At 49.0% G+C, this 12,834-nt stretch overlaps 3 protein-coding genes across 3 annotated transcripts; all 3 read right to left on the bottom strand.

The window, feature by feature from the left end:
- Positions 1-2,323: 2,323 nt before the first annotated feature.
- tmem119b (transmembrane protein 119b) lies at positions 2,324-3,443 on the bottom strand. Its single transcript, XM_068753351.1, has one exon. It carries the CDS (start codon positions 3,441-3,443, stop codon positions 2,739-2,741), a length of 705 nt encoding a protein of 234 aa, XP_068609452.1. The 3' UTR covers positions 2,324-2,738.
- A 2,188-nt stretch (positions 3,444-5,631) lies between these two features.
- LOC137908787 (P-selectin glycoprotein ligand 1-like) lies at positions 5,632-7,726 on the bottom strand. Its single transcript, XM_068753209.1, has 3 exons — positions 7,723-7,726; positions 6,981-7,093; positions 5,632-6,711 (listed from the first exon to the last, which is right to left on the bottom strand). The coding sequence occupies exons 1-3, from the start codon at positions 7,724-7,726 to the stop codon at positions 5,632-5,634; spliced, it is 1,197 nt and encodes a 398-aa protein (XP_068609310.1).
- Positions 7,727-9,508: 1,782 nt separating this feature from the next.
- coro1cb (coronin, actin binding protein, 1Cb) lies at positions 9,509-12,778 on the bottom strand. Its single transcript, XM_068752567.1, has 10 exons — positions 12,581-12,778; positions 12,280-12,402; positions 12,062-12,191; positions 11,681-11,862; positions 11,449-11,568; positions 10,770-10,874; positions 10,501-10,646; positions 10,209-10,266; positions 9,883-10,125; positions 9,509-9,628 (listed from the first exon to the last, which is right to left on the bottom strand). Exons 1-10 carry the CDS (start codon positions 12,776-12,778, stop codon positions 9,509-9,511), a joined length of 1,425 nt encoding a protein of 474 aa, XP_068608668.1.
- Positions 12,779-12,834: the final 56 nt, after the last annotated feature.

Here is a 12,834-nt window from a genome sequence, read left to right as displayed (position 1 = left end):
AGAAGAAGAAAAACAACAACAACAATCCACTGATACCAACAGTTAAATGTTAAAAAGATATTTGGCCTTAAATTGCTAATAGTAATAATCATTACATTTAGCTTTTATTTATTGAAAAAAAAATCGATTAAAGTACATTTGTTTAACTTCCTGTATTTACGTAAACCGGACATGCGCAGATGAGATTCGATTAGCCCCGCCCTCAGCAGCACTTCAAAGGCTGCTCTCCTTTTCCGAGCTGCGACACTGTCGTTTCTGTCAACATGGCGGGCGTGCTGGCCAACAAGTGCTTCAGCCCTTTGACTTTTCTCACGAGGAGACTCTCCGCTCCGGAGTTCATCACCCGCTGCTGCTACCACCAGAAGGTAGAGCGCTAACGTCGGGACTACACTAATGGCGGCTGCGTCGCGGCGGTCTATAAAACCCTGTTTTAACGTTCGTAAATATTAGCTGTAGCCTGGAGCAAAACACGGCTCGGGTAAATAGGTGGAGATTGTTAGCTACCTGAAGCTAATGTATTGTTATGCAATGTTAGCACACCAGGGAGCTGCTGGAGAAAGTTATAAAAATAGATTTATGAAATGTCATCGCTATTTACTGTGTTTAACATGATTTGTGCCACGGTTCATAATAATTTAATCTCATATCGATGAAGGCTTAAGTGAGTATAGTGTATAGAACCCTATAAATGCTTACAGGGTTCTATAGAGATCCCTGTTACTGTTGTGTGACCTTCGGTTTCCTCGTGGATTCAGTGTTTTGGTAACGAGAACACAAATGATATTCAGGTTAAGTTAGTTTATACAGGTAAACAGAGATGCGTTGAATTTATTTACTGTTCGAGCAGTGCCCCCCCCCATCCTTTATGTGTCTGGTTTCGTAAAATTGGTTTTAGATAAAATGAAACTGAGTGTACAGATAATTTTTAGGAACAACACTATAATTAAAAAATGGCATGTTACGTATTAAAAGTAGCGTTTCGGGACATTTGTATTTGTGATATAAATTCAGCCGCTTCGTATTGTCGTATCGGAATGACTCAGCAGGACTGGAGGGGGGGGGAGGAGTTGGTGGAGCAGACGATCAAATCCATTTACCCGTTTCGGGAGCGTTTAAAAACAATCTGTTTGTTTATATAAATGTTATGGAATATGCTTAAACTTGGTGTTCTTTGTCTTTTCTTCTCGAAGGTGGTGGATCATTATGAGAACCCGAGAAATGTGGGCGTATTGGACAAAAACTCCAAGAATGTCGGGACTGGGTTGGTGGGGGCTCCGGCCTGTGGCGACGTGATGAAGCTCCAGGTATGCAACGATTCATGGCTATTTTTAAAGGAAAACGCAGCGTGCAATTTAATATAGCCAAAGATTTTTAGCAAATGGGCATTAGCCATTCCCCTTTTGGCGTTTGAATAAAGCTCTCGACTCTTTCTAGATTGAGGTGGATGACCAGGGGAAGATCGTGGATGCCAAGTTCAAGACGTTCGGCTGTGGCTCCGCCATTGCGTCGAGCTCCTTGGCCACTGAGTGGGTGAAGGGCAAATCTGTGAGTGTGCGCGATGCGGCGTAAACCGTTCCTCTGGTTGAGTTATTCGTTCTGCTTTGTGTCGCGTCTCTGGCTGAAATGCTTTTGTCGCTACTCGTATGCTTGTTGTGTACTTTCGGCTCCAGGTGGACGAAGCTCTGACCATCAGGAACACGGATATTGCCAAAGAGCTCTGTCTTCCGCCGGTGAAACTCCACTGCTCCAGTAGGTTTCAGTTACTGTACCGTTTTAGTTCATCTACTTTGTCGTATGTAATTAGATCTTGAACGCCACACCGCTTTGCTCCCAGTGCTTGCTGAGGACGCCATCAAGGCCGCCCTGGCCGACTATCGCCTGAAGCAGCAGAGCGACCAGCAGGGGGCGGTCGGGGCCGGTAATTAAAGAGGCGTTCGCTGCCCGGAGGAGAAGTCGGACTCCAGCGTCGCCGCCCAACTCTCCTCCTGATCGCTCGCGCCTCACGATATGCATGAAACCGTCGCTACACCAGGCTTTCTGCATCGGTCTCTAGATCTCCATCGAACCTTTTAGCCCGTCTCTTAAACGCACAATGTAAGCCGAGCCGTCATGTGAGGTCGTTGAGGTTGTTATATTTTAAGGTTTGAATTTGAAGTGTCTCGTTTGCCCTGCTGAGCTCTGAGCTTTTGTTAAGACAATTAAAGGTTCCGCTTTTAATTGTGTAATAAAACCATCTTGATGAAGCTTCTGTTCAGAGTGCTATTTATTGATTTGAGCAGCCTGAATATATTACATCAGAGCTTTGGACCTATTATAAAGGTGTAACATTCAAATGATGGCTTCATATAATATTCAGTCATTTAAAGGCACAGTATCAACATGGAAGTGCAGTCATAACTAATAGACCTGTAATTTAGCTCTATTGATTAGGTTTTTAATGTTCTTGCATATTAAATATTAACAGGAAGTGGTTTGCGATCATTGGATTATCTTTAACAGTCGATACAGTTTACCAGAAAAGTGTAAAGTAATATTCCGCATCGATTTTACACACGCGGCGAGACGTCCTCATCTCGCTGCACAGGTTTGGTACCAGCTGTTCATGATTCCCCACCTTTAAACATCCCTGGATTATACATATTTACACTGAATTTAAGGATACTGTGGTTTGACCTTCGTCATCAAGAACGTCCTCTCCCGGATTCAAAGCTTCTAAAGTGCCATTTATTCCTTAATGGCTAGAAGGCCGTTTTCTCTCCTGCGATGAGCTGAAGTGCTGCAGAGTCATCGAGAACGTGAAGCGACGGCGGCCGGGGGCTGCTGCTGGTTCGAGGCTCGCTCGGCCCTTTTTCCTCGGGGGGATCAGAGCTCTCCTCGGGACTGTGGTCTGCAGCTTTGTGACTGCTGCCACTCCCCTGTGCAGCATCAGCAGGCTTTCTGGGAGTGCGCAGCCTGTTGGCGGCCCTCATGATGTCGGCCTGAAGCTGCTTATGGGAGTCCACTGGTTCACGCTGCTGCTGCTGCTCAGGAGCGGCTTTCTCTGGCACTTCAGTAAAGGGCTTAGCCCCTCCGGTTTTGTCTCTAAGGTCCACGTACATTTTTGAGGGAAAGGAGGAAGGGTAGTAGGCGTTGACTCTGCGCCTGCGACTCATGAAAAGCGCCCCGCAGATAACGAGAAAAACAAGGAGGAGGAAAAAGCCAGAAACGACCACGAGGAGCGTGTTCTCTTGCAGAAAGCTCACAACTCGACTCAGAACCGTTTCCGCCGGCGTCGGGCCAGCAGGTGTGGTTCGGGCCTCCGAGGAAAAGGAAGTGACGTTACCAGACACTTCTTCATCTGTACTTCCTTCTAGAGAACTGTACAAAGGTACCGGCGTGGCCACGCTGCTGCTGAAGTGAAGCAGAACACACGCGCCGATCAGACGAAGGGCCATCGGGAGCATCGCTTCCCCCTCAGGGTCTGCAAATCACAGGTAAAGGGCAGTCACTGAAGCGTTCCAAGCTGGTTGCACATCAACTGTAACAACAGGACGGGCTTCGCGATGGTTCCCCACACGGAACGTTTGGGCACACTTTCATGATTGGTCTCAACTCGGATGAAAAAAAAAAAAAACCCACACAATTTGTAGTGCAACAACAAATCTTCATCCACTGAAACCCCAACGGGGGCAGATGGGGCAACGCGACGGTTACCATGCCGTTGTCAGGCAGGGGGTGGGTCAGTGTGGGAAAACAGAAGGGAAGCGTAGACATATTGTCTTCAGCGGCAGGACTCTCAGAAAATAAACCCAAATACTTGCTCAGCAGGGGTACGTGGAAAAATGTTTTCCTAATTGAATTACGAGTGCCGTATTTTAGAACACACAAAATACCCCCCCAACCGTTCATCTACCGGGCCGACCGCTGCTCCTACACGTTTCATTTCTCTCCCATCTGGGAGCAAGCAGGGAAAAGGTGGGGGGGGGGGGGGGGTTGTCTTTCAGAATCCATCACATAATCGCCCCCCCAGACTAAATGTACGTGGCCAAGAACCAATAGATGAATCTGGATGAACCGTTGATCTGCTTTAAAGGCAGAACTCTGACTCCGTGCTCCTCATCGCCCACTTCAAAATGACCCGACCCACGATGCCGAGAAACAAAACGACTTCCTGCGTGAGCAACGTGAAGAGAAGGAAAAGCTACTTGAGATTGAGAAAAAACTTTTTACTCACCATCGACTGTAGCAGAAGACGTGAAACCAGTCTGGAAGACGTGACCGACAAACCCTCGGTGAGCCTCTGCTCCGCTGCCGTTTCAGATTCCAGGCTGGAGTCGGTCTGGATTGTGTAAAAAGAAAAAAAAGCACAGAGAGAGATGTCGTCAACCATGAGGACAAATCCCTCCTTCTGCCCCCCCCCCCCCCCTTCAGCTGCAGGGAACGGAGATCTCCGGCCTGCACACAGACTGTTCTCGTTAGGTAGGGTCTGTAATGTGGAGTGGGGGCAGGGGCCTTTCCTCACTTCTTCTGTCTGGCTAACTGGATGGGGCGAGCCTCAGACACCATCATCATCATCACCCTCATCAGCCCGCTGCTCCTGGTGTCGTGGATCTCCTGATGTCTGCAGGAGGGGGTCGTCATCGACAGCCTGGGCCTTCCTGTAGCCCCCCCCCCCCCCCCAGCCTCTGATGACCAACACAGCAGGCGTTCAGGCCGACCAGCTAAAGCAGGAAGAGGCTATCGTTTCCTGTGTGGCTCAAACACCCCGAAAAGAAAGCACAGACGGTGTGTGTTTGTATGTGTGTATGTGTGTGTGTGTGTGTGGGAGGCCACATGGCCGCACCAGCCAAGACAAACCTGGCTTTATATGGTGATCGGGATCAGGAGACGAGGTCCGGCGTCCTGCAGGTTTACATTCATCTCAGGTTTGTTGATAGTGACCGGTCACTATTTCTGCTGCACGGCGCTGAGCATGAAAAGACGAAGAGGAAAGAAAGCATGTCCTCGTGGGCCGGAAATAAGCATTCGGGGCTTTATTTTTTCATTTGTCCACGCAAAAGGAAATGAATCAAAAATCCAGTTCAGGGTGGAAGAAAAGTCTCTTCTTGAGTAACAGACCCGTCTGGGTTGACGACCAGTTTTATAATGACTATTAACAGACAGAGAGGTAAACGCAATAAAGTGTGTGTGTGTGTGTGGGGGGGGGACTAATAACTACTACCGTACTTGATATTTACACGAGCTACTACCGGAAAAGAAGAGTCTCTGTGATGGACAGAGCCCCCGGACAGAGCCCCCGGACAAGTCTCAGTCAGGATGCTAAAAAAAGAAGACATCTTTGATCGCCCCTCCTGACCCGAGTCATCGTGGAAGTAAAACGATGCCAGAAGTCTTTCCTTGAAGGTCGAAGATTTGACCTCGGCGACGCCAGACATTGTCGATGGTGCATGAACGTGAAACAGAGCGTCTCTTTGTTGCACCCCCCCCCCCCCACACACACACAGGAACAGAGCAATCAAATCATCCAAACCACCAACACGGAAAGGGGAAGTGCGAGCTTATTCACATAGCAACGGTTTCCCTGGCGCCCAACGCAGCAGTGCAATCGGCGCTCTGATGCACGCAGGTGTGAGTCGACGACAGCGAAGCCGTCTAAACGAGACGGTCGTTGTCCGGGAGGAAGCTGCTGAGAGTCAAGTTGTCCCCCCCGTCCTCATCGCTGTCTCCGGCGCCGTGCATCACCAGGATGCCGTTCCTCGCCGGATCGCGCGACCGCAGGTAGCTGTAGCTCATGTCCGGCCTCAGGGCGGAGATGCTGACCATCTCCGTGGCCTCCGGAGGCGTCCTCACCTCGTACCTGCTGGTCGACAGCCTGGCGCAGAGGACGATGGTAGAAACCATGAAGGCGGTGGCCACCCCAGCGAGGGAAGCGATGACTACGAGGCAGCGCGTCATCGCGGCCCGGTTGGAGCAGGGCTCGCCGGCGGCGCTGGGGGGGATCTTTGCGGCTGTCGTAGTTAATTTGGTTTTAGGGATTAGAAACTTTGACCCTCCGGTGGCAGAACCGCCCGCTGTTGAGAACGCGGCCGCAGAACGGGGCTGAGATGAGGCTGCGCTAACAGTCGAATGAGGCGCTGCTGCGGACGCGGGGCTCTCTGTGGACGCTCCGGGAGCGGAAGTACCGACGAGGTTCTGGATGACTGAGGTACCGATGAGGTTCTGGATGACTGTTGGAGTCCGGGCAGGATGACCAGGAGAGCTGGTGGACGACGCTGATGCTGCTGCAGAATAATCCGCACCGATGGAAGGCGGGGGCGATCGTTCCTGAGACTGGTCCTCTGGAGATTTTACTGGTTCTGTGATTGCCGCGCTGTGGGAGGTCCGATGCAACCGTTGGCCTGAGCTGCTTGCGGGCGCCGCTACAGTCCTCATGGCAACCAGACTAGCCGCGCTGCTGCCCGAGCCGTCGTTGCGGCGAGGGACAGACGTCCCCTCGCGCTTCGCCGGAGGCGCTGACGTGGAGCCGTCTGCCGGTCTGTAAGTTGGAACCCGCTGCGTGTCCGGTTCCCCCCGAGCGTTGGTCGGCTGAGCGGTCGTCTCCTTTGGTTCAGCTGGCGAGATGGTTTCTGGGATGAGATCGCTCACAGACGCCATGACGCAGAACGCAGATACGGCCCACACTAGAGCCAGATCCATCCTCATGGCAAGCCGCAACGCTGTCCTTTCTACAAGCTGAAAAGACAGAGGATGTAAAAATTACACCTTATAGAGAGGGGGGGGGGGGGGGGGGGAGTCATGGGTTTGAGACAAGATAAACTGAACTGCATTTTAAAGTCCAACTGAAACCCTTTTAAAGACAATCTGTACAAGAAGCGTCCTGAAATGTTTCGATTGAAGACGTTTCGGCGAAGCAGGAGGCAAAAACATGTTCAGATTCAGAACAATCGATTAAGTTCATGAGCGCAGAAAGTAAATCACTAAAGGAAACGGCAACGTCTAACCCAGATGAAGATTTCCAAAGCGTCCTCGGGGACATGGGTCACAGTCCTACCTTGCTGCTGGTGTGAGACGCTCAGCCTCTGTGGTAGAACATCCTCAGTCTGCTGACACTGATCTGCAGAAGAAACGGGGAACGTTAGAGGAACCAGAACATTTCACGTCCAGTGAGGAAGTCAAACTCACCGGCAGCTTTGTTTCGTTCTTGCCGCCGTACTTCATTGGGTAGACGAGGTGTCTTACCTGCCGCCAGCTGGACGGAGTTCAGATACAGGAAGCTGCCGGTCCTGCAAACGGATGCTTCCTCTCCGTCTCCACCGATCAGAGGAACACGGTGACAGATCGGCAGTGATAAAACACGCTTCAGACACACGGATCAATGAAATCCCCTGAGTATGAGCCGTGATGGCTTCGCGTCTGCGTTTGCGTCCCAGCTTTAGAGACAGACACGGGGCGTGGACAGACAGCGTCGCACTATATGAGGAAACAGAAATGTTCTACTCATGTGGAAATCATAACTGCTGCTTCCGGGTCTGTTGAGTCACCCTGAGATGTGGTTTAAAAGGGCATATATATATATATTTTAACATTGAGTACAATCTTACTAATAATTGGATGCAGGTTTTTTTTTTTTACAGTAATAAATGGAGAATGTGGTTTTGCATCGTCTTGCGTTGTCAGACCTTTGTCTCCAAAGCCGGGGAACATCATGCAGCATTAATGGTGCCTTCCCAAATATTAGGTTACCCATGATTACCTCGAACAACGCCCATAGTCCTCCTTGTTTTTCCTGCAGGCCGCAGTGTTCATGATTTCCAAAAGGAACTTTTGACCCTCGAGACAGTTTTCCATCTTAAATGAGCTCTAAAGGCAGCAGCTATTCTGGATCTGGATTATTTTGTTTCATCCTCGAATGGTGGAGATTGAACATTCACGATGCAGCAACGAAGCGACGCTTTTGGAAGTTTGACCCAAATATATTATCATTTGAATATTTAAAGATTAAACCAGTACTTCTAAACTCCTTTGGTGTGAGACTATTTGTAAAATTCAGTTTGTAGCAGGTTCTTTTCTCCTCTATAAACATTCCAAACTAAATTATTCATAGGTGCAAAATAAATGAATAAATGAAATCAGATCATCTGAGGGAGAAATTGCCTTCTTTTAAAATACAGTATTTTCAAATGTTCACTCTAACAATAACTACATCCTCCTGAGGATACGACAGGTTTCCTGAAATACGCTTTAGCGCCACCATCAGGCAAGGATGTTGGACGCAGCTCTCCGTGGAGGCTTTTAGTTACTGGTGGAGCGATCAGGACTGAGAAGGAGCGGAACTGAAAACACAAATCAATGTCAGAAAATGTAACTTTATCTAGTTGAAAAAGTAATGCTGGATGCAAATAATCCCAAATGCTCTGCGCCCCGTATCTCCAGAAATGAGTTTATGTTCCTGCGATGATGCTGAATAGGTTTTCAGGTTCAAGCTGTAAATGAGCAAATGTAGTAAAAAGTTGCAGTTTAATCAAGAAAATGCACATTAATCAGGAAGTTTAAGCTTAATTACTCACGCCAGATGTTGAAACTGAAAACTTGATGTATTTGAATATGGAATAATGAATGTTTTTTTCCTTTTGAAACATGGAGAAGTACGAAGTAGCTCAATGGAAATCAAACCGATAGAAACTGCAGCTGATATTTCCGGTGAGTTTCTGCAGACTCCATCATGTGAAACGTTCACGTCTCTGGTTTTGATTTTAAATCTGTGAGTGTAAATATAACGCATGAACATAAATACAATTATAAAAGGTAAAAATCTTTACCCCGTGTGTAAAATCTTTATTATGTGCACAGAAGGGTTCGGTGAAACACGAGCCGGGTGAGTGGCTCCTTCCCAACAACACCTATATGCACTGGGGGGGCATACTTCTTCAGCTCGACCCGGCAGTGCCCAGAGGCACCACTACATTTGCACAACATTTACATCAGAGATGCAACCCCCCCCCCCCCCCCCCCCAATTTAAAACCCAAACGTTAAAATTGAAGCTCAATAGAAGAGGAATATAAAGACGAATCCAGTTATTCTTCCACATTCATGAATCTGATGGTCATCGATGAGTTTGAGAAATCAAGTTCTAAAAAAAACCCAGCTTGACAAAATCAATGAACCAGGACGCGACTGGAATGTACAACAGGGGAGAACAGAAATGTAAAAGCAGTGCATGAAACCGGATTTGGCAACGCCCCCCCCCCCACACACACACGCAAAAAAAAAAAATGGAAATACTGATGCTTTTTTTTTTTTGAGTAGTAAATACAAACTCCACATGACATGCTTTACTAGCAATAAAAACAAAAATAATAATAAAAAAAAAAAGAGTTAAGACTTTCCTTCAATGTGGCCAATAGTTCCTTTTCCTTTTCTCAGGATGAAGGGCGAGGAAAAACAAACAAAACCAAAGTTCGTCTTGGAATGTAAGCTTGGTTGGGCACCGAGCTCGTTTGGCCTTGGCGGGCCCCCCGGGGGGGGTCTTTAAATGGCCACCTTGGCGACCTGCTCCTCCAGCCTGACGATCCGACGGTCTTGGAGGATGACGCGATCCCTGAGCGACTTGAACTCTCGGAGTACCTCCTCCAGCTTATCTTCCATTTTCTGGTCACAAAGTGGGAAGGACGTTAGATGGAGAACATTTATTCTGCTCTTGAGAATTTGTGGCGATAAATACTTCATACTAATATAAAACGATGTCCCGTTTCCTCTTCCACTCCACTGAACTTTGACCCAAATAGCAAAATATTTGTAGCTCCATAACCAAACTATTTAAGGAACAGTTCCAATAGTTTTTCAGTGCCCCCCCCCCCCCCACCTCCAACAAGGAGAGTCGTGGTCCGTACATTCACACTCACGGCCGCGGGCTGTGGAGGAGCGTGCTTCTGGACGGCGGCGATGCTTTCTGCTTTCGTGGCGTGCTTGTTCTCCAGGACGTTCGTCTTGACCACTTTCAGGTCCCGGTTCTTTGTGGAGACGTAGCCGTCTCTGAGCGAGACCAGGATGGGCCCTCCGTTCTTCCCAGCGAACCACTCCTCCGCCTCCAGGGTGGGGTCGGGCCCGGCTGTGTCTGGATAGAGGTCGTCCTGGAACAGATCGGACTGGGGACGGTGGAGAGGACGCCGGAGAGTCACGAGGAGGTTTAAAGGTCTGACGCTGTGCAGTCCAGCTGACAGAGACTTACCTTCCGCGGGACCGTCATGATGATTGGTTCACATTTTCTCTCGTGCAATTTGTAGAACCTGAAGAGAAAACGAATTATTAGCATACAGAGCTAAGCATGGAATATAAAAACAGGCGCGCAACGACAACAGAAAGAATAAGCGATTATTATTGGTCCTCTAGGAGGACACTTGTGTCCCGCTATCCCGATTACGTCTCACTAGCTTATGTACGTTTAGGAAGGACTCAGGCTTAAGGATCATAGACCAGGAAGCTCTGTCTGTGTCTTATGGTCGCCATGGTTACAGACGTACCTCGCGATTTCACATTTGTTGACATCCAGGCCTCTCTTGGGCATGTAGCCCATGCCTCTCTGCGGCTCCTTGGTGGAGAAGGTGTTGAGGTAATGAACAAACGGTGCCTCATCTGTGATCTCAAAGTACCGAATGCTGCTGTCGCCCTGACGACCACACACACACACACACACACACACACACACACACACACACACACCCGTCAAGTCAGTTTGGGAATCAAATTAATCAGAAATGGTGGAACTGGGCTTTCTTTACGAGCTGCTCACCTTTCCACAGAGGTAAACGATGTTGGTGTCCGGGTCGTAGAACGGCAGCAGGATTCCGTTACTGGAATCCATCTCTTGGACACAAATGGGCTCATCCATGTTTTCCTGGAAACAACATTCTGTGATCAGAGGGATACTCAAGACTTCCTGACCCTGGAGTTGAACAGGATTAGTTCCATATTAATGCCACTTTGCAGTGAAGGAATAAATTAAGAGAAATATATTGGTTTCACAAATTTGTTGGAGTTCTCATGAAATGAAATGTCAGATGACTTCATAATGACGCTTAAAGGTTTAGATTTGAAGCAGTGATAAGTGTTTTTCATGTTGTCCCATTGTCCTGAATGTCTGATATGGATCTCTGTGAATCAATAAATACAGGAAACACCATGGGGGCCGTTGGTTGATTATGGCTGTATTAAGGTCAGAATAATCCAACATTGCTGATGGGATGATGGAAAGATGCGGGTAAAAATAATAAAAAAGTATCTGGGGAATTCAAATGGCATGTTATATCCTTTCAGGTGTGTATTCGTTGTATTTTATCGTACATCATACACGACGGGGCACACAGGTCTGTGTACCCTGACACCGAGTCACGAGCAGGAAGCTTTCCAAATGGTTGTGTGAATGCGATACATAAATGCATCCAGGATCAACAGAGAGACGGATGACGTACGGTTTTCCACAGCGCTAGCTGGCGTTCGCTCATGCGGTTAAATCCAGTGGTGAATATGTTTCCGTCTGCTAAAAAGATGGCTCTCATTGGTCGAGCTCCCTCGTGAGCTCGGTCTTTCTCCTGCAAGCAGAATCACACTCGTTAGTTCGTCGGGATGATTCTGGGAAGGATTCCGCCGCCTGCGAAAGCATCCCGGCTCAAAAAAAAAATCCCCCGCGGCGTTCCCACTTACCGCAACGATCCTTTTCTTACGGGGGTCGATGACGCGGACCTTCTTGTCCTTGCAGGCGGTGCAGAGGAGGCCGCCGCCGCGGCTCCAGCTGACACTAAAGATAACATCGGGGTGCGTGTCCTCCAGGTTGATCACGGCCTCGCCCGTGCCCACATTCCAAATGAAGATCTGGTTGTCACACCCTAAAATGGACACATCCAGCACAGCCTGACCACACACGCCTCTGCATCCAGGTTTATTTTAAGCGCTGCATGTGACACAAAGCAAGGCGACAGATAAAAAGGTCGGATTTGGACTTCAGCTGTGCGCAGTGGACAAACGGCAGACGTGACCTCAGTGAATAGTTCAGGGTTGGAGCGCAGGGCTCGGGTCAAAGGTTACCTGCACTGAGGAGAACGTTGCGGGCGGTGGGATGCCAGGATACGATGCCGACTCTCTTAGAGTGGCCCTCTAACACAACCACGGGGGTCGAAAGCGAAGTCTCGAGCCCATTCTCAGGGATCTGCCAAACCTGAAACGGTGAAAGAAAAAAAAAAAGAAACCTCAAATGAAATCAATCGTGTTGCGCCCCTGCAGAGATCGACCACGGCTGTCCTTACCATGACCGTGCAGTCCTCCGAGCCACTAGCAATGACCCGGTCGTTATGAGGACACCAGTCGATGTCCAGCACCTGGCCCGTGTGACCGCATACTGTAGGGTAGGCCTTGTCGATACGGCCCGTCTGCAAGGAGAAGACAAGCGGCTGCACACAGGGGGAATAGGACCCAATCACAGCCGAGGGCAAGCGCCCCCCCCCCGGCGAGGGATCGTTTGTTACCCCCTACTGCTTTTAAGTCTAAACTCTGAATAGAATGTTGCACCTTCAAAAGCTATTTTCAAAGACGTGACAGAAACTGTACCTTTTGTAGCGGGAGGACCAGGAAGGCTCCGCCCCCGCTGGCTTCTATGATGATGGCAACAAATTTGGGGTTGACGGCACAGAAGGAGCTGTCCCATGTGACCCTGGACACGCGGATGTCATCGTAGCTCTGGTCGTTCCTCACCGCCTGGCCAAAGACATGACGGAACTTACTCTGTCGCACGACTCGCCGCAGCATATCTGCAAGAAGACAGGATCCAGTGTGAACTTTGACCCAAAGTAAAGAAGGAAGGA

The sequence above is a fragment of the Brachionichthys hirsutus genome, chromosome 19 (assembly GCF_040956055.1).
Source record: "Brachionichthys hirsutus isolate HB-005 chromosome 19, CSIRO-AGI_Bhir_v1, whole genome shotgun sequence".
NCBI classification, from domain to species: Eukaryota; Metazoa; Chordata; class Actinopteri; order Lophiiformes; family Brachionichthyidae; genus Brachionichthys; species Brachionichthys hirsutus.
The sequence above is the reverse complement of the archived record's forward strand: the minus strand, read 5'-3'. Positions and strand labels throughout refer to the sequence as shown.